This window comes from Acinonyx jubatus, chromosome A1, assembly GCF_027475565.1.
Source record: "Acinonyx jubatus isolate Ajub_Pintada_27869175 chromosome A1, VMU_Ajub_asm_v1.0, whole genome shotgun sequence".
In the NCBI taxonomy this organism is placed as follows: domain Eukaryota; kingdom Metazoa; phylum Chordata; class Mammalia; order Carnivora; family Felidae; genus Acinonyx; species Acinonyx jubatus.
This window is the reverse complement of record NC_069380.1, coordinates 175,788,705-175,812,921: the sequence shown is the minus strand read 5'-3', so window position 1 is coordinate 175,812,921 and position 24,217 is coordinate 175,788,705. Positions and strand designations below refer to the sequence as shown.

The 24,217-nt window shown below is 33.9% G+C and overlaps 1 protein-coding gene across 4 annotated transcripts in view; it reads left to right on the top strand.

Moving 5' to 3' along the window:
* The window catches only part of RANBP17 (RAN binding protein 17), a 328,652-nt gene that overhangs the window by 52,413 nt on the left and 252,022 nt on the right, over window positions 1–24,217 (top strand). For all 4 annotated transcript variants that reach the window (XM_027034339.2, XM_053226569.1, XM_027034320.2 and 1 more), the window contains 2 exons: window positions 10,799–10,904; window positions 21,054–21,189. In XM_027034339.2, the coding sequence (XP_026890140.1) occupies window positions 10,799–10,904; window positions 21,054–21,189 (242 nt within the window). The remainder of the gene's footprint in view (window positions 1–10,798; window positions 10,905–21,053; window positions 21,190–24,217) is intronic.

The following is a 24,217-nucleotide window of genomic DNA, read 5'->3' as shown; positions in this document are numbered from 1 at the left end:
TGACCTGGCCCTTCCACTCTTAGGTATGTCCTCTAGAAAATCTCTTCTACACAAGAGGACATGTGTGAAAATATTCATAGTCTAATTGTTCCTAAGGACACAAAGTGGAAACAGCTCAAATACCCATAACCATTAAAATGAATAAACAGATCATAATGGTTACACAATAGAGTAACATATAACAGTAAAATGGAATGAAGTACAGGTATACTTATGATGAATTTCAGAGATAGGATAGGTGGTGAAATAAAGCGATTTTCAGGAAACTGTATATAGTATGAGACACTTAATAAAGCCCCAAACAAGTGAGACTAAAAATATATTGTTTTAGGAATATATGCCTAAGTGGTAAAATGAGAAAAAAAATTCAAGAGAATAATAAGCACCAAATACAGGATCATGGTTACCTCCCGGGTGGCAGGTAAGGGGATAAGCTAGGGGAGGAGTATGAAGGTAGGTGTGACTGTATTGGTAAAGCCTTGGTTCTTAAGTTGGATAGGGAGTTCACTGGTGTTTATTTTATTATACTTCATATCCATTACATATAGCTTCAGATATAGCAAATATTATATTACAATGTAAAAAAATTCAGATGTAAAATCAAATACCTGTTTTCCTACAAAAGGATACCAAATGAAAATATAGCTGTTCTGAGATATATGAATGGAATTAATGTCAATGTAATAATTTATTGATATTAAATAGGGGTATCTAGTGAATGAAGTCAGACCTGATTCTTGATTAATATAAATTCAGAGTTTTTATCATAAGATATACTATGTGTTTTTAATAATAATTCAGTGTCTAATGCTCAATACATAGAAAATTGTTAACATTTGTTTCCTTGCTGCCTTTTTTTTTTTTTTTTTTTTTTTTTTTGGTAAAAAGACAGTGGGATGGGGCACCTGGGTGGCTCAGTCAGTTAAGCAGGGTTCCAGCCCCGCATTGGGCTCTGCACTGACAGCTCAGAGCCTGGAGCCTGCTTCAGATTCTCCGTCTCCTCTCTCTGCCCCTTCCCCACGGACACTCTGTCTCTCTCTGTCTCTAGAAAATAAATGGTAAAAATAAATAAATAAATAAAAACAAAAAGTCAGTGGGAAGGAATCTGCTTTCAAAGATATCTCTGGTCTACTTAAAAATAATTGTTTTGTATTACAAAAAAAATGCCTAATGTGGCTCTAGTTTATACTGTTGTATGTAGCGGTATTCAATTTCTTTTGTGCAGACTAAACACTTCAGTTAGTGTTGAACAAAGAAAATTATATGCTCTCGTTATGTGTGCTTTAATTTAGATGCTTAATGGCTTTTAATGTTACAAAATAAGTTTATTATTATATTATGATCTCATTTGTATTATATTGTCTTGCTCTTCCATATTTGTGGTGATATGGTCATGGTTTACAAAAACAATAATCCCTAAGAAATAGGTCATTAACAGTAGTTAACGATTACTTGTGATCTATGGTAATGACTGATTTCTTTGGGATTATTGCAGTTATAAACCATAATTACAGATTATTACAGCAATAATTATTTTGTTAAAGGAAAAAATGTTCTTTGCTTGAACAGCTGCTAAAACAAGTGCCCTGAACATTTCAGAATAAATAGAAAAATGGAAAATTATAATGGAAATTTAGTCTCATTATAAAGATGATATTCAAAATAAATGTGTAGATATGAAACTTGTTTATTGGATATTTAAATTTCTAAATGTAATTTTGATTTACGGATTTACATGGTTCTTTAAACTTTGTGGACAGAATTCTGTAATCAAAGTACCATTTATTATTTTGAATACTGTCAGTCTAAAATTGTTGAGGTTTAGGGAAAGGATGTGTATGAGAAATACTACTTCTCAGTCAGTTAAATATGAAAATTATGTTTGATAGCTTAAAAATAATGCCTTTATATTCCGTTGTTGATTTCTAACACCAATCCTAATTTATTCAGGCAGTGGTTAAGTTTCTAAGGTTAAGAAATGCCTGCTTTGTTGTTTGTTGTATATAATAGAAGTCACTGTTTCCAAAAACAAGGAGAGTAAATAAACATTTTATTTTTCCTCTGAATAAACAAACCTCCATTCAGAATTTACCATAATTTCAGAAAAAAAAATACTCACAATTGATCTCATGCTATTTCTGCATAGCATGTTTTGATATACAAGCCTTAATTTCAAAGTCACAGAATAAAAGGAATTAAAAAATAAAAAACTTAAATTTGAGAAATTCATGTCCTGTATTTAGTATCTTTTATTTTTCTATTATTGGACAGTGATACTCATCAGCTGCACTGAAGAAATCATTTTTCCCCGTTATCTGTCTCTCACTAGGTTCAATCCTTTGGGCATGGATTCTCTTCCTTTTCAGCCTACCCCAGACACACACCTATTTAGTTATATCCCTATAGCAGAACGTGCCACATAGGAAAGTACATGAATGTGTTTTACTTGGAATATTTTTTTTTTTTACTTTACAGCTTTTTTGTGTTTGTTTTACAAATGGCATTAAGAAAGTATATATGGCTAATGGTAACTAGCTTTAATTGCAATAAGCCTCTTTGGCAGAGAGGAAAAGCTCTTAAAAATTGTGTGACTTAATTTTCTTGAGCAGCTTCTAAAGTAAAACTCAGAAGAACATATAAATGTAGCATTGGTATGTTTTGGTTTTTGTAGGTTTGATACAGAAGAACTAAAAAGGGGATGGCTATTTTTATAAACATAATAATAGTAATAACAGCCAGTATGTACTGAGCATTTATAGTGAATATTATTATGACCACTTTTTATGAAAAATATTATTTAGTGTTTGTCACAAGCTTGAGAGCCAGGTGTAAGTATCACCCTCATATTTATAGACGAGGGCATTAAATCCAAGTGAAATTAAGTAACTACCTTATTGATAGTAGAGGCAGGATTTTAACTCAGCCTGTGCTCTTGGTAGCTAAAATGTACTGCTTCATTTTTTAATGTTGATATTTCAACAGAGAGATATAAAAATTACATGCATGAGGAATTCTTTGACTATTTTCAAGTAGGCTTGTTTTTATCAAGAGCTAATAAGCAGATGTTTCTGAGTTTACATTAGTGATAAGCCTCCAAAATAAGTTTGCTTATTTTAAGTTTAACTATTCAACACATACTTATTTCATGTGTCACATATACTTGCTTTTATTGCGGGCAGTTTGGGAATCAAAGGAAGTATGAAAGACCCTAGACATGATCCCAAAAGCAGATGCAGTCTCATCTGTGATTAAAATTTGGAGACAGAAAAAACTCAGGATTAGGAATTAAAATGTGTTAAATAAAAACTCGAGAGATTCTTGGCTCGTAAGATATTATTGGATCATTGTGGTCCAGCTAATTGCCAACGGTGGTGTTTGAGTATTCCCTTTCATCGATCTTGAGAGGAAGTAGTATCTCCTAATGGTATGAGAATGAACTCTTGGAACTCCATTGTCTGTATGGGAATCATAGCTCCGCAGTACTTAATAGGAATATTTGTGACATTAAATGGATATAAATATAAATAATAGATAATGTTTAAAATATTGCCTAGTGCATGGAAAATACCATGTAAATGTTTGCTATTATTTTTAGTAATAGTCAAGCTTGCTTTAAGAAAAACCAGTATCTAGGGACGCCTGGGTGGCTCAGTCGGTTGAGCCTCCGACTTCGGCTCAGGTCATGATCTTGTGGTTTGTGGGTTTGAGCCCCGCATTGGGCTCTGCACTGACAGCTTAGAGCCTGGAGCCTGCTTCAGATTGTGTCTCCCTCTCTCTGCCCCACCCCCACTCATACTCTCTCTCTCTCTCTCTCAGTAAATGAATAAACATTTAAAAAAAAAAAAAAGAAAAACAAGTATCTGTGGGGTGCCTGGTTGGCTCAGTCGGTTGAGTGTCTGACTCTTGATTTCGGCTCAGATCATGATCCCAGGGTCGTAAGATTGAGTCCTGTGTCAGACTCTGCACTGAGCCCCACTCTGCCTCTCTCCTGTTCGTGCTCTCTCTCTCAAATAAAAAACAAATAAATAAAAATGAATAAATAAATGAAAAACCAGTCTCTGAATATCTAAATTGATAAAACATATAAAGAAGGTTATTATTTATACTTAAATAATATTTTTCATTTTGAAAAAATTTGCAGTAGGATATTTTTTAAATAATGACTCCCATTGGGTAGGTAAATTATTGCACTGTACTCACCAAAAATTATGCTTGCAGTGTTTCAGATTCACATCCATTACTCAAAATGTGTATGTCCCATGCACAGTTGCAGCATAATCTATTAATAATGACCTCTGTAAGATTCTGAGAAATATAGTCAAATCTCCTTATTTGGAATTTATGATCTATAACATTGCTGTTAACACTGAATTAGCAAATATTAAACTATTGTTTCTAGGGTAGATACGGGGTTAGGTTCCTGCAGCTCCTGGTCACAGCATTTTCATTGGCTGATGAACATATAACCTTGTTTTATATGTGTTCCTGTTTTAAAACACCTTGTTTAATGTATATTGTTGATTCACTAACATTGTACTCATAGCCATAGCGCTCATGCCTGAATGAAGCTTATCTAACACATATATTTTCTCTATGAGGCACATAACAGACTTTTTCACATAGGACCACCATGTGGCACTTCACTATTCTTGGGCAGTATTTTAAATAGTAAAATCACCAACAGAAAGCACAAATTTGAGTATAAAAAAATTGGGCACCAAAAAGACCATGAAAGATTACTTACTTGTTTATACTATGAAAGATGAAACAAGAAAGCAGAGTGTTGCTTTGTTTTACCTAAGCTTGAAATGTACACATTGGGCAGCTTAGATTTTGTTGTTGTCCACTTACACATGAATGGTCACAAGTATTTTTGGAGTTACAAATAAACTTTACCAAGTTGACAAATTTTTAGATAAGAGAATCTGCAAATGAAGAAGATAGACTTTATTACATCTTGGATTGAGTATGCTTTGAGAAGAAATTGCTTTTGTCTTATTTAAGCAATAAAAATATAATTACCATTAACATTCATTTTTAGTAAGGACTCTACATTTTAATGTTTACTAAATTGATAATAAAATGTTAACTTGTTCTTGCCTGTTTCATGCTATCTTTTCTATGTAATGATTTCTTTTTCTTTTTCTTTTTTTTTTATGTAATGATTTCTTAATTCAGTAACCCATGTCTGTTGATAACTTAACAATGTGCCAGCACTGCTTTAGGCTCTGGAAGTGCAATAGACAAAAAAATAAATAAATAAAAATTAAAAAAAAAATCACAGTTATCATGCAGTTGATATTCTGTTGGAATAGACAGGTAACAAAGCAAGATAAATACCTAAGATATATTAGAAAGTGATAAGTACTAAAAATAAAACCAATGAAGCAGAGAAGAAGGGTATGAAATGTTGGCAGATTATGTTCTGGTTATCACTTACCAAAACTTAGTAGTTTATCAAATAATGGTCATTTTGTTATTATCTCTCAGTGTTCTCTGGTATTCATAAGTCTTAGCTGGATGATTCTCATTTGGGATCTTTCAGGCATTGTAATCAGATGACAGCTGGCATTGTAGTCACCTGAATGATTCTTTATTCACAAGTCTGGTATCTGGGCTGGAATGTTTGGTGAATAGTCTCTCATTGGCATTTTTCTCTCTGCATTGCTAGCTTGGGCCTCTTAATAGTATGATGTTCTCAGGGTATGTGGTCTTTTTACATGGTGATTGGCTTCCCCAGTGTGAACATTCCCTAAGAGACTAGAAGAAGCTGTTGGTTCTTGTAAAGACTAATCCCAGCACTGGAATAATGTCACTTCCACCATTTTCTTTTGGTCAAAGCAGTCACAATCCAGCATACACTTATAAAGAATTGGAAGAATAAACTCCACTTTTTGATGGCTTGTGCATACATGGAGAGAAGGAATTGATGGTTGTCTGGAAGGTGTGCTACTTACAGTAGGTATTAAAAGTTGATAGGGTGGCTACGGAAGGCCTTACTGAGAAGGTGACTTCAAAGTGAGGCTGGTCAACATGATTGTATCTTTCTCTAGTTATATTAAGCTGTGTAAGTATAGGCAAAGACTAGGTAGGGAATTGGATTTAAACAGTCATGGGTTTGTAAGATGAGTGTGTCAGAGCCAGAGAGGAATTGAAGTGGTGTAAGTCATAGATTATAACAATTGAGCATAGAACTGAAGCTAAGTAAGCAGGGTAGAGAAGACATGAAGTTTGTAAGAGACTGAATAAATGGAAGATCCCAAAAAACTAGTACAACTAATAAGAGATTAGCAAAGTTGCAGGATATAAGATCAGTAAACAAAAGTCAATAACATGTCTATATATTACCAATTAATCAAAAATGAAGATAAGTTCAGGTAAAATAGCATCAAAAAAGAATAAATTACATAGGCATAAGTTTAAAAAAAAGGGTTAGACTTATATACCAACCACTAGAAAGCATTGTTGAAAGAAATTAAAGATCTGACTATGTGGAAAGACACCTGTGGTCATGGATCACAAGACTTGATATTGGTAAGATGGCAGTACTCCCCAAATTGACCTATAGATTCAGCACAATCTTTGTTAAAATCCCAGCAGGCCTCAGCGCAAGAATTGACATGCTGATCCTTAAATTCATAAGGGAATCCAGAAGACCCAGAATATTCAAAATTAGCTTGAAAAAGAATGAAGTATAAGGACTTACACATCTTGATTTCAAAATTTATTAAACAGGAAATGTAGTCAAGACAGTGTGGAATTGGCATAAAGATAGACACTAGAATAGTGAAATATAATTGAGAGTCCAGGTATAAATCCTTCAATGTATAATGAATTGCTCTTTGACAAGAGTGGCAAATTCAATTCAATGACAAAAGAATAGTTTATTTGACAAATGGTGCTGGGACAATTGGATACTACATGCAAAGAATAAGACCAATATCTCCCACCATATACAAGAATTAAGTAAAAATAAATCATAGACCTAAATGTAAGAGTTAAAACTATGAAACTCAGAAGAAAACATAGGAGTAAATCTTCATGACTTTGGGTTGGGCAGTGGTTTCTTAAATGTGACACCAAAAGCTGAAGTGACAAAAGAAAAATTCAAAATTTGACATCAGAATTAAAAATCTCAGAATGTTTCAAAGGATACCATCAAGAAAGTGAAAACACAACCCAGAGAATGGGAGGAAATATTTGCAAATTTCATCTGATGAGGGACTTGTATCTATAATATATAAAGAACCCTTACAGCTCAATAATAAAAAAAGATAAACAGCTCAATTTAAAAATGAGCAAAGGATTTAAACAGACCTTTCTCCAGAGAAGACATGCAAATGGCTGGTAAGCATATGTGAGATGGTCAACATCATTAGTCATCAGGAAAGGATATATTAAAATTACAAGATAACCATTTCACACTCACTAGGATGGGTATAATCAAAAAGATGATAACAAGTGTTGATACGATTTGGACCTTCATATATTGCTGGTGGTAATGCTGGTTTAGAAAGCAGTGTGGCCATTCCTTAAAATGTTAAAAACATATGTATCATATGACTCAGTAATTCCATTTCTAGGTATACCCAAGAGAAATTATCCACATACAAGCTGTGCACAAATATTCAAAGCAGCATTATTTTTTTAAGTATTTAAACTCTAGTTAGATGATATACAGTGTAATTTTAGTTTCAGGTATACAATATAGTGTTTCCACATTTACATACAACATCCGGTGCTCATCACAGCAAGTGTATTCATTCCTTAATCCCATCACCTATTTCACCCACCGCCCACCCACCTCTCCTCTAGTAAATATCAGTTCTCTATAGTTGAGTCTGTTTCTTGGTTTGCCTGTCTTTTTTCCCCCCTTTAGTTCATTTGTTTCTTAAATTCCACATGAGTGAAATCGTGGTATTTGACTGACTTATATTTTACTTAGCATAATACTCTGTAGCTCCATTCATGTCCCTGCAAATGTCAACATTTCATTTTTTATGGCTGAGTAATACTCCATTTTGTGTGTGTGTGTGTGTGTGTGTGTGTGTGTGTGTGTGTGTGATATATATATACAGATCTATATATATATATATAGATATCTCTATATCTATCTATATATTATATATCATGGACAAGACACTGGGCTGTTTCTGTAAATAGCAGCATTATTTTTAAAGTCAAAAGGTAGAAACAGTCCAAATGCCCATCAGCTGGTGTATAGATGAATAAAATGTGCTATGTCCAACAATGAAATTTTTTAAAAATATGGTTGATACACAGTGTTACATTAGTTCCAGGTATACAACATAGTGATTCACCTTTTCTATACATTATGGATTCCTTACCACAAGTGTAGTTACCATGTGTCACCATACAATACTATGGTAGTATCATTGACTGTAATCCCTATGTTGTGCCTTTTATTTCCATGACTTATTCATTTCATAACTGGAAGCTTCTATTTCTCCCTCCCATTCACCCATCTTGCTTGTCCTTCAACACCCCCCACCCCACCCCACCAGCAACCATAAGTTCAAACAATGGAATGTTGTTTGGCTATAAAAAATGAAGTACCAATACAAACTACAACATGGATGATCTTTGAACACATTATGCTAAGTGAAAAAGACAGTTACAAAAGCTACATGTTATATGATTTGTTGACATGAAATGTCCAGAATGGGAAAAATCTGAGGAGACATAAAAGTAGATTAGTAGTTGCTTAGGGATGGGGGTGAATTGAGGGGTATGGAGTGGAATTTCTTTGGTGAGAGATGAAATGTTCTAAAATTAGGTTGTGGTGGTGGTTGTACAACCCTGTGAATTTACTTAAAAACAATGACTTTTATAAGTGGATGAATTGTATGGTATGTGAATTATATATTTCAGTAAAGTTGTTAAAGAAAGTGATAGGTTCATCTGTTGGAGATTCCCAGTAGAATGAAGGATTGTTAGTGTTGGAAGATTCATCTTTGTATATGTTGAAGCCACTACTGATTATAATAGAAGTCTTGTTGGAAAGAGTGACAACAAGCCAGGAATAAACACCTTCAAAAAGTAAGGGAAAATAACCTGAGGGAGAGTAGATCATTGCAGCCAGAAAGGATATTTGCTAGTATAGTTTGATGACTTAAGATGTCAGCTGAGTGCTTTTGATGGAGGGAGAATGTTTTGGAAATAGACATCAGGAACGTCAAGAGCACCTCCATGTTGTAGGCCTGAGATACAAGAAGTGTGGAAGAGAGATCACTTGAGAGGACCCACAGAAGTAGGGTCATCAGGGGATAGCATGTGTTACTAATAGACTTTTATGTTAATCATAAAACAATTTTGAGTACATAGGCAACTTTCTTAGTACCTTCAGCTTTCTAGATGGGCGTTTTGTTCTGTTACTTTTTAAAAATTAATTGTGTGTATCTTGAGGCTTGAGTCTGTTTTATGAATTACTTGATCAAATTAGTGTTTTTGTCTCCTATTGAATCTGTTTCACATTGTTTATGTCCCAGCCTGCATAATTGGGTCTATTCTGATTTATTCATTGTCGTTTTATAATACAATAGGGGATGTGGATATTTGCCAGGCTATATTTCTAACTTACAGGAAGTTTGTCACCTCAATAGGCTGATGTCTCTCTTGAAGTTAGAGGGAATTGATCAGTTATAGAGTAATGATGGCTAGTATTCACAGAAATATAGAAAGAATGTGCTCTTTTTCTACATGAATTTATCCTTCCTAAGTCTTCCAACAGGCAAAGACATCCATAAGACTATTCAAGTTAATACCCTTGAACTTTAGTTCACTTGAGAAGGTTTCTCAATACAGGAACATAATTGATTTGTTTCTCAATACAGGAACATAATTGATTTTGGTATTGTGCAATAACCTGGTCAACTTTGAAGAATCAGTCCCTAAGAATAGCACAAAATTTCTTTTTAGCAAGATAACTGGTATGTTGTTCATTGTTCATAAAGGTCTTGAAAATTTTGGAGAATCTGACACATGGATCAGTGCTTCTAAGTTGTAAAATGATATATGCCTTAAATAAAAATCATTCAATAAGTACCTCCATTTCTCAATTACTCAATTTTGTGAAAACTGTAGATGCCATGCATGCCACTGTTATAGTTAGTTAAGCCCTTGCTAGTATTGCCCGTGAAGTTAATTTTGTTGTCAGACTATGTGATTTGAATGGTGACAATCTTGGATTTTAAAAAGTTATGCATAAAATACAACAGTCTTGTATTTTAAAAAGTTATGCACAAAATACGAAGGCGATAAATTTATTACCATCTATTAGGTTCAAACAGGGACAATACTAAAAATGATCAGGCTGGTATTATCATAACATTGACCATGTTTGGTCAGTGACCAGAAAAGATGCTGGTCTGTGGATTATATTAGTACTTACTTACAGCCCTGGTTCTACACATTACTTTAGGTGTTTTGTTAGTCCAATTTAATTTTAATTGTAAGTCTTCATGGTAGACATTATTTTCTCCATTTTTCAAATGAAAATCCTAATGTGTAAAGGGGTAAGTAACTTATGCAAGATCACATAAATTGTTCGAGCTGGGATTTTGAACATAACTTTAACTCTGTAAAATCTGTAATTTTTACTGTTATGCTGCGTTGATAAACTTAAAACTCACTCCACTCTCTGTCAAGGACTGAGTTCACAGTAGTTTATCATTTGTTTGGAAGAATAGATCACTTTGCCAATTTCAGAATTTTCTGCAATATAAACATTGTTTCTATAAATACCTCCTAAACATTTCTCTTTCCTGTTATGTTTTAGGACGTCTTGCATGGCTGGTATACTTAGTTGGGACAGTTGTTGGAGGAAGGTTAACCTATACCAGTACAGATGAACATGATGCTATGGATGGAGAATTATCCTGTCGGTAAGTGCTGGCCATAAAACTTACAGAAATTTACTAAGTAGTTAAGAAATTTAGTTATTATTGAACTGGAATTATAAGATAAAACATTTTGTACTTGGCCATTTGAGGAAGGTATTATTTTCTTTTTTACTGGTGCGAAAACTAATAGAGGTTAGAGGTTAAGTGATTTGTAGAAGTCAAATCTCTAATAAGTGTTATAGTCAAATATACTTTAAACTTGCGTCTAAATAGTGTTTAGACTTGCGTCTAAATGAAGGTTTAAGTTGCTTTTTATTTCTTAGGATCTGACAAAGCTTGCTAAATTGGTGTGTATCGGGTGGTGGCAAAATTGGGGTGATATACGTGTGGTCAAAAAGCAGTGGATAGTCAGTTACCCAATACAAGCTTTGTTTGTGATTGTTGACTAGATTTTCCACCTCATGACTATAGCCTTAATAAGAAGCAATGAATTACTTGCCTTAACACTGAGGAAAATTCCTACATGTGAATAATACACGTGAGTTGGTTTTCTATATATTTTAATTTATTTTTTAATAAAATTTTTCTTTATAACAAAGTCGTATGTGTTTTTATTGGACACTTAAATATTTCAAATAAAAAGAAAAGTCATAGATTAATTTGAAGGTAACTATTACTGTCATTTTGCTAAAGACCTTTGAATTTTTTAAATTAATGCTTGAGGGTATATGTACATTTCATGTGTCTTTTCCAACATTTTTTAAACAAAAATTATACTAGAATACTGTTTTGTAAACTAAAATGGGGACAATAATACCTAATTCATTTTGGGCTATTATAAGGATTAAATGAGTTAATATTTTTAAGATGCTGAGAACAATGTCTGGCAAATGGTAAGTGCTATATTACCAAACGCCATCTGCTCCACCCCCGCCCCACAAACACTTCTCTTTTTAAAAAATCAAGCATAATATTGTGATTTTACCTAGACATTAAATATTCTAAGCTGTTCCTTAATTTAAACATACCCTGGTCTTGGGAATTTTAGGTTGTTTCCCAATTTTTCTTCAATGTAAACTGCTTTGAGGTGAATATTCTTTTAGATCAAAATAATTTCATTAGAGTTAATTCCTAAAGGCTGTAGAGTTGGTGGAATGGTCTACAGCATGTTAAAGAGTTTCAATACTAGTTTATTCTCTGAACTCAAAGGCTTTGAGAGTTAACCATATTTTCTGCAGTTGAACCCTAGATAATAGGATTATCTTTCCCAAATAACAGCAAATATCTTGTGTTAATTTTGTATTGCTTTGGTTACAAGTGATGTCAAACATTCTTTTCCATTCCTATTTTTCCCAATTGTATTTTCTCTGTGATTTTTAAATATGTACAGATTGTACCATTTAGCTAGTTTTCTTTTGTGATTATCTTTCCTAATTTGTTTATAAGAACCCAGTATATATCAAAGATCTTAATATTTTGCTATTTATTTTGAAAATGTTTTCTCCATGTTTTTAATTTGTTTTAGAAATTTCTTTCTTACTGGATTTAAATATTTATATGTTCAGATCTATGAAATTTTCCCTTCATATTTTCTCCATTGGTCATGCTTAGAAAAGTTGTTCCACACCTGGATAATAAAAATACTCACCTATGTTTTCTTCTAGTTTTTTTATGGTTTCAGTTTTTTATATTTAATTCTTAATATATTTGACATTTGTCTTATATACTTTTTCCAGAGTTTACATAGTGTTAACCAATTAATGTGAACCTCATCCTTCACACATTTGAAATGCTGCTTATATCTTTACATGAAGATTTTAGGTCTTTTTCTAGGCTTTTCATTCTTTTCCACTGATCTTGGAAGTCTGTTTTCCTCAGTGTAGAATAGAAATATAAGGCAAGTAATTCATTGCTTCTTACTAAGGCTACGGTCATGAGGTGAAAAATCTTGTCAACAATCATAAATAAAGCTTCTGTTGGACAATTGACTATCCATTGCTTTTTGCCCAGATGTATGTCACCCCAGTTTTGCCACCACCCAGTGGCAAAGTTCTTAAAATTATTATACCTGGTTGTGGCATTCTCCTTCCTTACTAATCTTAAATATATTCCTAAGTGTTTAATAAATTTGTTGCCATTTTGAATAGAAAATTTCTCTTCATTCCGTATTCTTTTCTACCTTTAAACTAGCCCTTTGCAGTGAAACTGGAGTCTGAATGGAACACAAATATTTTCAGCTTTTCTAAGATTCATTATTTCCAATATAGAATAACTTTAAAATATGAATTGGGGCATTCTTAAAATGCTTTGGTTAATTTTAAACAAAGTGAATAATTTGCCTCCGTGCTATCTTTTAATATAACATTACATGTTTAATAAAGTGGAAAGTAAGTATACTTTTTGCTATAGTTTGATTTTTTAAAAGTTTTCATCATCAAGCAGAGAAGTACCCACTGGCATTATTTTCCTGAGAAATATATAACAGGAAATGAACAAAAGCAGGTATATTTGCCAAGGAAATAAACAAAAGCAGGTGTATATTTGCCAAGTAGAAAATTTTAATTTTTTCTTTAAGCAACAAATATATTTAACTTTAATATTTGATTTGCGTTTTAGCCGTTCCCTAGAAAACAAAGCATTAGGTGAAGATTATGGTCTAAGGTTTTATTGAAGAGTGGGGAGAAAGGTGCATTTTCAAGGAAGGAAAAATGAAGGAAAAGAAAAATTGAGAGAATAGGAGAAAACAAATACAGTCAATAATCCTCATCCACAGATTCCAGTTTTGCAAATTTGTGTACTTGCTAAAGTTTATTTGTAACCCCCAAACCAACGCTTCTGGTGCTGCTGCAGTCATTTTTGGATATGTATGTGCGTGGAAATTTGAGTTGCCTGATACCCATTTTCCCAGCTTTGCCTTCTTATTTCATACTCTAATACTGTAAATAAGTGTCCTTTACATTGTCTGTTTAGTGCCATATTTCTCACGTTTTTGTGCTTTTTGTTGGTGGTTTTACTATTTACAATGGTCCCCAATGTAGTGCTGAAGTGCTGTCTGATGTTCCTAAGCACAACAAAAAAGCTGTAAAGTACCTTACAGAAAAAATAACGTATATTAAGTAAGCCTCATTCAGGTCCAAGTTGTGCTATTAGCTGTGAGTTCAATGTTAATGATCAACAATACATATTAATAAATAAGATGTCTTTAAAGAGAAACACACATAAAACAAGGTTATTTGTTAGATTGGTTAATGAAAACATTGTCACCAGTGTTCCTCAGGAACCTAACCCTGTATTTCCTCTGGGAGCACAGTGGTTTAGTATTGACTAATACAGTTTTCATAATGCCTTTTGAGAACATAACTACCATGAATAATGAGAATCAAGTGTATAAGATGGTACATTACAGACCTTGTTGCTTGCTGTTACGGGAGTTTTTCCCAGAGGCCACATGGACCAATGTGTTTCAAAACAGTTCATGGTGGTGGCAGGATGGGGGACTAAGGGCAAGGCATTTTTCTGTCTGCTTATTTCTGTGTCCCGTTTCTTACTAGTTAGTGTCTACTCCCGGGGTGCTCAACCTTTTCATACTTCATAGTTGTGTTCCCTGGCCTCTTTGAGGTATCGCTGGGGAAGCCAGAGCTTCTATTGGTCCTGTTGGGGTGGGAGGTAGGGGCTAGAGCTGTTCTAGGCCTTACCTCTTCCCTGGGTAAAGATTTACAACTGCAGGAAGTGTGTGAATCTTACTGGAGCCAAAAGACAAGTGGTTGAGGCCAGGGATGGGGTGAGAGGTAGTGGTGAGGTTGGTGTGTATGTAAACAGGGCTAAGTAGATTCAAGATCAAGGTGGGGCATAGAAAAAATATAAATATCTGTTGTGAAATGTTGAGATTTTAAATTAAATAAGAATATGGTTTTATGTAGAATTTTAAAATATCAATTTCATATGAAGAAGTTCCAAGTAACTGGAACTGTAATACTGTTGCCTTGTGTGTATTGTTACATGATACCTTTTTAACTCCTGGGGGAACAATACCAAATTAGAAGACCGTGAAGCTTCTGCCAGAAACCTATATGCTATTTTATCAGGAAAAGGTTAATATTCATAAAAGCTCCCAATATTGTGATAATTATAATTAAAACATGTTACTTTAACATATTTAAATATGCTACTTTAACTTGGCAAATAAATATATTTGTGCTCAGGCTATGCAATTCTAATTAAATAAAGAAAATTTTATAGTCATTTCCGTTTCATTCCTCATTACCAGAATGTAACCCTCTTGAGTGATTACCCAGAGACTGTGTTTTATTCATCCTGTGTCTTCTCAGTTTGCTCGTGCTAATAGAGCGACTGCTGCTTTTAGGCTTATTCTTCTCAGTTACCCAACCCCCCCCATCCCCCCCCCTTCCGGTCTCTCCTCACTTCTCTGGCCTGTTCTTCTCCAAGTCATCCCTCATTACTCATGAAACCTCTGGCAGCTAGCTCAGAGTCTTGTTCTCTCTCTCAGACTCTGCTGTCGTATGGATGACTTCAACTTCTTTCCCATTAGATCGTGGTGCTCTTCTCTGTTCATAAGCTTCCAGTGGCTTCCTGTCACACACGTGACAGATTCCAGAGTCCTTGCCAGGGCTCAGAGCCTCTTGTACTACTTCTCTGACTTCATTTCCTCCTCTTTCTCATTCAGCCCAACCACAAGGGCCTCCTTGCTATTTGAGTATTACCAATATGTTCTCACTTTAGGGCCTCTGCATTTCTCTGCTAGGAATGCTTTCTTCCAGATGTTTATAGGGTACTCCTTCACTTCAGTCAAGTAGGTCTATATGCAGCTGTCTCTTCCTCTGATTTCCCAGTCTATAATAACACCCTATCTTAGTTTAGTTTCTTCCTAGTCTTTATTACCCTTTATGTTCATTTGCTCATTCCACTAGTGTAAGGAAAGGAATAAGCTTTATCTGCTTTGTTCACCGTTGTATTTTTACCTCAACTGCCTGGCAAAACCTTAACCCTGAAGGAATTCAGAGTTTTCTCTAACCCGTTAAGTGATAACAAAAGAATTGCATACCTCTATACAGGTACCATTTGTCAATCAGAATGCCAGTTTTCACCTCAGCTGAGCCCTCAGCATTGCTCAGTGATTCTGTGTTGCAGTCATTGTTATCTTCTAACTTCCAGATACCTGTTGAACTGTTTCACTTGCATGTTCTGTTTCACATTTGTCTTCAATTCAGTGGCTAACATTAAACTTCTCTCTTCTATCCACTCCCAGCCCTGACCTCTTCGCGTGTCTCCTTGCCATCCGCTCGATTGCCTAAGTCTGAATCCTGGAAGTTATTCTTAATTTTTCCTTTTTTCTCTCTCACCAGCATCCATGTAGTCTTCATTTTCAAATACTGTCAGCTCTACCTTCTAGTTATGCCTTTTAGTCCAGTTGTTTCTAGCCCTTGTTGTTGTAGTTCCTATCATCTTTCACCTGGATTCATGCTACAGTTTTAAGTGGACACCTTGCTTCCTCTCTGGCTTCCTGAATCTGAAGTACAGATCTGATTAGGTCGGTGCTTTGCTCAAACTCTGAGCCAAGTACTTTCCATTGCTACTGGGTTTAAAATCAACATGGCTCATCAGGTTCATAATCTGGCTCCTGCCTGTCTGATTAGCTTCATCTGACTGCTTTGTAGCCATATTGAACTTTCCTTAGCTCTGAACTGAGCCATGCCTTTTCTTCCCTGGATAGTTCTCTGGATAGTTACACATGTTTTCTCCTTTCTCTCCACACACTCTTTCTTTGCCGTTTTCCATCCTAGAATGTTAAGAATCTTCCCCAATTTTTTTATACTGTTTATGATAGTACTTGTCATTCTTTAATTCCTTATTTTAGGTCTTTCCCTGTATAGACGATAGGTTTCTGGAGGACTGAGAATATATATGTCTTGTTCACTTATATTCTGAACTCCTGATACACACCTGCCACATAGTAGGCCCTCAGATATTTGTTGACTAAATGAATACTTATTTATTTGGATATCTAGGGGAATATAAACAACTGATTATCCAAAATTCATCTCTTTGAATTTGAAATGCTGTGCTTTATACTTGGATTGAAATTATTTAATGATATACTTGTCTTTTTATTCCCCCCATGCTCTTTACCAGAAATAATTTGACATAAATGAAACAGTATGTGTAGGACAATAAAGTGAAACTGGAAGTGAATATTATATATATATAATGCAAGTTTTATTCTTAAGCACTTTTAGAGGTAGCCACAGATCTTTGAAGGGCACTGTGGCAGAGGTTACTAGCTGTCCAGCATTTCTTCTTCCTTTCTTCTGCAGTAATAGAATACCTGATTCTCACGGTGGGTATGTGGCCACCTGAATAAAGGCCAGATTTATTAGACTCTCTTGCAGCTAGGTATGGTTAAGTGACTGTGTTCTAGGCAGTCAGATGTAAGTGAATGTGGTATGTGCCAGATGTGTGGACCTGTTGGGTGGAGCTGAAGAAGCCATCTTAGGCCACAAAGTGATTGTGTGAATGGAGGCAAATGTAACAACAAGATGTGAGGAACCTGAATCCCTGATGCACTGTGGAGGGCTAACTAGTCCTGGAGGACTGCCTTGGATATTTGCTTGAGTGAGAAATAAATACCCATATTGTGTAAGCCGTGGTTATTTGGACCTTAGGCTCTTGCAACTGAACTTCTGGTACAACTACCAAAACTTCTTTGACAAATGGATCCTGTACCCTGCTGGGAACTCTTTCCTGCTTTCCTGCTGGGATGCCATTACCTTTTAGGCAAATGCAAATCACCAGCTTAATATGAGTTGTAAAGACATCCCAACAAACTGTCTTTTGGTTTCACATCTTCCTAGGATTTTGGAATGTATGCTATAAAAAGGAAATAAAAGTAAACAAGAGAAAGTACATAGAACCAACAGAGAGCTAGAGTAGGAAAAGGGAGGTCCCACTCAATAAAGAATTCAGAAACAAGATATGCCTGTTTAAGTCACTTGAAAACTCACCTGGATCTAGACACAGTTTGCTGAATATATCTATTTATTTAAAAATTACTCCAACAATCTGCTAATTAAAAAATACCCAGACTAAAAGCTTTGTCACTCCTCTAAAAATTACAGAACAAATACATCTTCTTGGGAAAAAAAACCAAACAACCGGTTATAGTAACCTAATTCTTAAATGTAATCTTCAGTAACTTTACCTTCATAAATTTTAATGGTATTAAAAATATTTGGTAGGTGAAAGTTACTTTTAAATAATATAAATATAGGAAATAATAACCATAAAATGGTATTCATCATATTATTTCATAACACTTTGGCAAAAAGTACCAACTTTTTAATTTGTTTAAGTTTATATATTTATTTTGGAGGGGGAGGGGCTGAGAGAGAGTGGGAGAGAGAGAATCCCAAGCAGGCTCAATGCTGGCAGCGTGGCGCCTGACATGGGCCTTGAACCTATGAACCGTGAGATCAAAGTCAGATGCTTAAATGACTGAGCCACCCAGGTGCCCCAGTACTAACTTTTTAAAAGAACTTCATATGCTATAACTTAGATACTTTGTAGAATTCTTTGGAAGTAGTTATATTTCCTGAAATAGGAATTTATCATCAAAATGAGATGGTTAGATATTGACATAGTCTTAATATTATACATCTATTAAAAATAATGTTTTGGAAAAGTTAAATAATATGAAAAAAATAATCAAGATATATTTAGTTAGGTGCTAGAACAGAATAAAAGGTCCAGTAAAGTAATCTGAATGCGTACATGAACCTAGTCTATATGATAAGGGATATAATTGAAATGGTGAGCAAAAGATAGACTATACAAGACAGAAATGGTGTTGAAACACCTGGGTAGCCATCTGGGAAAAAATAATGTTGATCCATATCTCACAAGATGTGTTCAAGATAAGTTCAAATGTATCAGAGAGGTAAATGTAAAAAAAGAAAAAAAAAAGAAACATAAAAAATACCTTATATTCAGGAAGAAGACCTTTTTATTATGTAAAATCATAAAAGAAAAAGCTGATAAAAAATTTTGCATAATAAAAACCTAACAAAAACTTCTGTATGGCATTAATCACATTACATAGGCAAAGGACTCAGTTTTCTAATATATGTGTATATGTGTGTGTGTGTGTGTGTGTGCGTGTGTGTGTAAAGAATTTCTAGAAATCAGCAAAGAAAAGAGAGCCCAATAGAAAGAATTGGCAAAGGATATGAACAAACAGGTCACAGGAAAGGACATATATACGGCTTAAAAACACGGAAAAATTTTAACCTCATGTACGTGACAGAAATACAAAATAAAACTGTACTGAGATGCATTTTTCAGATATTAATAAATTTTAAATTTTCATATCATTCGAATTATCTTATATGAGTGTATACAGACACTCTCCTAGACTGATGATAGATAAATTGTTTCAGTTTCTGTGGAGAGCAATATGCTAATAATCATCAACGTTATAAAAGTTTATATTCTTTAAACTAGTTGTTTCACTGTTAGAAGCATATATTGTAGCTGTACATGTGTGAAATGATTGTATAAGATGGCTAATTGCAGCAATTTTGCAACAGCAAAAAATTCTTAACTTCAGTGCCCATGTGTAGGGGAATGTTTGAAAATATTATGGTATATTTCTACAATGAAATGTTAAACAGCTGCAAGAGAGAATGAAGAAACTCTTGATGTCTGACATGGAAAGATCTTAAGATCAGTTATTAAATGGAACAAGCTAGGTTTGGAACCATAAGTATAGTGTATGTTCCATATGTTTAAAAGAGTTGAGAGGAGAATATTTAGTCATATTTGCCTGTGTATACAGTTAAAAAAATCTCCGGAAGGACACATAAACTATTAACAGTGTTCCTGTGTGCATGCATGGAAGGAAGTGTGTGGGTTGGCTAGGCACCAATGCCTTTGTGCAGTTAGAAAAAGGAGACAAAGGTGCTGTTCCTCAACAACTTGTACTCTTAGCTCTTAGAAAGATTATTAAAATAAACAGATTTTCTTAATACTAGGCACTTAGCCGTCCACTGAAATTTTTTTTAAGTTTTTTAATGTTTATTTATTTATTTTTTTGAGAGAGACAGAGACAGAATGCGAGTGGGTTAGGGGCAGAGAGAGAGGGAGACACAGAATCCGAAGCAGGCTCCAGGCTCCGAGCTGTCAGCACAGAGCCTGACGCGGAGCTTGAACTCACGGACCGTGAGATCATGACCTGAGCCGAAGTCGGACGCTCAACTGACTGAGCCACCCAGGCGCCCCTAGAAATTTTTAATGAAAATAGATAGTAGAAGGATTTCTCTTTTGAAAATTCTAGACTAAGCTTTTCATTATATTGAGTTAAACTTTTTCTCTAGGAAATTTAACTTAACCTTTAGTTCATTTATGATTATCTGATAATAATAGTTGCATACCTGTATTAAAAATATTTGATTTTAGGGCTCCTGGGTGGCAGTTGAGCATCCGACTCTTCATCTCAGTTCAGGTCTTGATCTCAGAGTTGTGAGTTCAGGTCCCAAAGTGAGCTCTATGCTGGGCATGGAGCCAGCTTAAAAAAAATACTTGATTTTATTAAGATCATCTTGTAAGTTATTTCAGGTAAAATTTTTATTATTCATTGAAAAAGTGATATAACTTGATTGGTGTATCTCTTGATTGTTTTAATATTTGAGTCATGTGACTCCCAAATACATAATTATATAAAAACATAAGGTTTAATAAAAAGGTAAAATATAAAACTACACATTCAATATCATTTTTCCTTTACTAAAATTTTATATGGATATAGATATTAATTTGTATTTATGCATGCATATATATCTATAGGTGTTTATTTATATCTATATATACATATTATATATTTATATGTGTATGTTATATGCATTCTATATAAAGTTTTAGTAAAATAATAAGTGTATGTCCTTATAGCTTTCTATGCATATATATGTAGGTATGTGTTTTAGGAAAAAGACTAGAAGCAGTTAGACCAAATTGTAGTATATCTTAGAACTAGAATTTCACATGGTTTTAAATTATCTTCTTTATAAGCTTTTGTATTTTTCCATTTTTTACAGTGATTATTACATTGCATTGACAATAAATGTTTTAATGTTGTTTCTCCAAGAATTTTTACTGAAGCCTTTTTTTCTCCTTCATGAAAAGAGTTTTTCAGCTTATATCTTTAATGGATACCGGATTACCTCAGTGTTCTAATGAGAAAATAGAGCTTGCAATTCTGTGGTTCTTGGATCAGTTTCGTAAAACATATGTTGGTGATCAACTTCAAAGAACCTCAAAGGTAGGTTTTTACTAGAGATTTTTTAAAAAAAATGTTACTGAAAATGAATAGATGCTCACATACAATAGCTTTAAGCTGAATGATATATTTGGGTAATTTCTACCTAAGAAATTTAATTGATCAATTGAAATTGATTGATTAATTGGTATTGAAAACACTGTGAGATTAATTTGCTTGTTTTATGCCTAGATTTACCATTTTCTTCAAAGGTTGGGAGAGTTAGTGAATATTATTTTTATGTGGCTAGTCATTAAATAGTTAAGATTATTTAAAACACTTTAATAGATTTTGCCTTATTATATTTATTTCAAGGTTTGAAACAAAAGATTTATTCTTTTTGTAGTTCTGGGATTTTTTGGACATTTACTTCTTTATGTGGTTTCCAGTATATTTTTTGCTCATTGCTCAGCATTTTTACGTAAGTGATGGGGACCAGGAGAGCTAGACATGTCTTTGAGAGGCCACAGTTAAATCACACTCATAGTATGATAATTGAAGTTTTAGCTTCAGCAAATTTAGATGAATTGATCCTAAGGCATAATGAGGGATTATTGAGGGCATTTATGTGAACCCTAACCAGATATTTAGTAGTACTTGTGACACTGAGTTTTCTTCTTCTGTAATAGTAACTCTTTCCAAACCTTGTCTGCAAGAGAAGTCCTAAGGATAGTCTTACCTCCTTTGGATTTATAGTTTTTATTAGTAATGTTGAAGGATTTCTAATTTGAAATATTTAGAGTAAGCTTTTTATACAGAACTAAGCTTCTTATCCCCTGGGAAATTTGGCTTAACCTTCAGTACATTTATGGTTTTCTGTTCACAATAGTTGTATAATGGGAAATTTTTGTTTGATTTTGTTAATATTACCCTTTGGTTTATTTCAGGTTTGTTTAACTTGCTTTTTCAGAAAGTGATGTAGCTTGATGCTTCCTTAGTCAAATATATTGTGATATTTTCTTGCCAATTAGGATTAATTTCAGTAAAAATTTCTTAGAATTTAGCTGCAATTGAATGAGACCATTAGGGAGAACTAGAAATAAATGTTTTAGTTGGATAGTAAAACAAATTAGAATCAGACAAAAATTACATGGTATGAAATTTATACAGGGTGCCTCTTTTAAAATCCCAGATGTGTTACTTGAAGGTTGAGAGTAAATCAAATTATGATAAATTGTCTTATTTTAAATGTACCCAGAGAGTTTGCCGTTTTGCTTTCACAAAAATGAATACAAATACTCTTCAGACATTGCTAACCCAGTATTTGGTCTGGATCTTAAATCAGAATAGTGTAATATGGAGTAGAAAAGCCTTCAAATTAATTGTGTTTAAAATACTTGGAAAGAAATATGTAAGATGAGATTAGTTGTTTACAGCAATGGGATTTAGGAGTTTTTCCCCCCAATTTTTATTTGTTGCATTAAAATATATATGTATATTTTATATATATGTGAGAATTCTAGATATCAACAAACAGTCACAGAAAAAGACAGATATATTTATATATCCTTTAATACAAGGTAATATGAAAAAAGTGAATTATGGAAGGTCAACTTTTCTTTTTTGAAAGAGCTTACATATTAGGAAAAAATAAACACATCATCAGACTGGTCATTGTAATTTAACATTTTTGGTGTATGCATCTTTCCTTACCAAAAAGTGTTTAGTCCGACAGCAATCTTATTTTTAAGGCATTCCTACTGCATAACCCTAAAGGGAAACCAGAGCTTTCTGCTTTCTTTTTCTCTGGCTTGTCTGCCAATCTGCCTTAATAGGAAGTTTGAGGAGGTTTTGGAGAGTCTTTAATATGTGCCCTGGCACTCTTTTTAGGATCTCTTCACACTCCTCTAGTCCTTAACAGTAATCCTGCAGAGTTGGTATTGTTTTGTTTGTTTTTTTCAAAGTTGGTGTTATTGTTCCCATTTCACAAATGAAACAGACCACCTAACACATTTGTAAGTTCTCTACATACTAGTTTTCTGGCAACCAACCAAGGAAGACCAGATGGAAAATATATATATATATTTTTTTGGTGAGTATATTGTCACATTCCAAATTGTGGCAGAAAAGGGGAAAGTGTTAGTTAAGAGTTAGATTGCACTAAAGTAATATTTAATGGGTACTTATTTTGTATTAGGAGCTGTCCTAGACCCTCTTAAGCATTAGCTCATTTAATTGGATCATATGGAATGTGACTTACAAAGTTCTTCCCAGTCTCTTTTCTATGTATGTCACCAGTTTCATGCCTCAGTCCTCCATACTTGTACTACATACTTTATGTGTACTAAACTTTTTTCAGCTTCGTCAACAGTCTGTGTTCTCTGTAGATTCTAGGCCTTTGGGCAAAATGTTTTCTCTGCCTAGAACACTATTTCTTTTGAATCAAACTTTCACTTTTCTGCCTTACTCTGCTAACTCCTACTTTATCTTTCACATCAGATACCCCATCCTTTAAGATGACCTTCTTAAATTCTGGGAGAATTCCTTTTATGTGTTCTATAGCAACCTGTAATTCCCCCCCTTTTTTTAGCGTTATTACACTGCATTGTAATCATTTGTTAGCAAAACATATTTTGACTCTAATTTGGGTTAGGACTGTCTCCACCTTTTTTATTATCACTTCCAAGTGCATGGCATATTACTTATGTATTTTCTACTAGATGGTGGTTGAATGTATATATTTAGTAGAATTCCATGGATTTGAGTCTAAATCTCCCACTTGATAAACTTTCATGTGATAAAAGGTATGTTCTTGAGTTGGAAAATGATGCTGACTTTAGTGAAATTGTTCAGCAAGTTTAAATAAGGTGTACTGTTATCTATCTTGAATTTCTTACATATGCATCAAGTAAGTGCAAAGAGTCCTAAGTGATGCACAGAATAGAAGTATGTGCTATATATGAGAAGCAGGAGCCACAAATGATAGCTGTAGGCATTTATTGAAGCAGTAGTCTGCCAAAGACTTCACGTAGCACTTGACAGGCATCTAATTTCATCTCACAAAAGTCCCATGGGAATAGCTGTTTTTTAT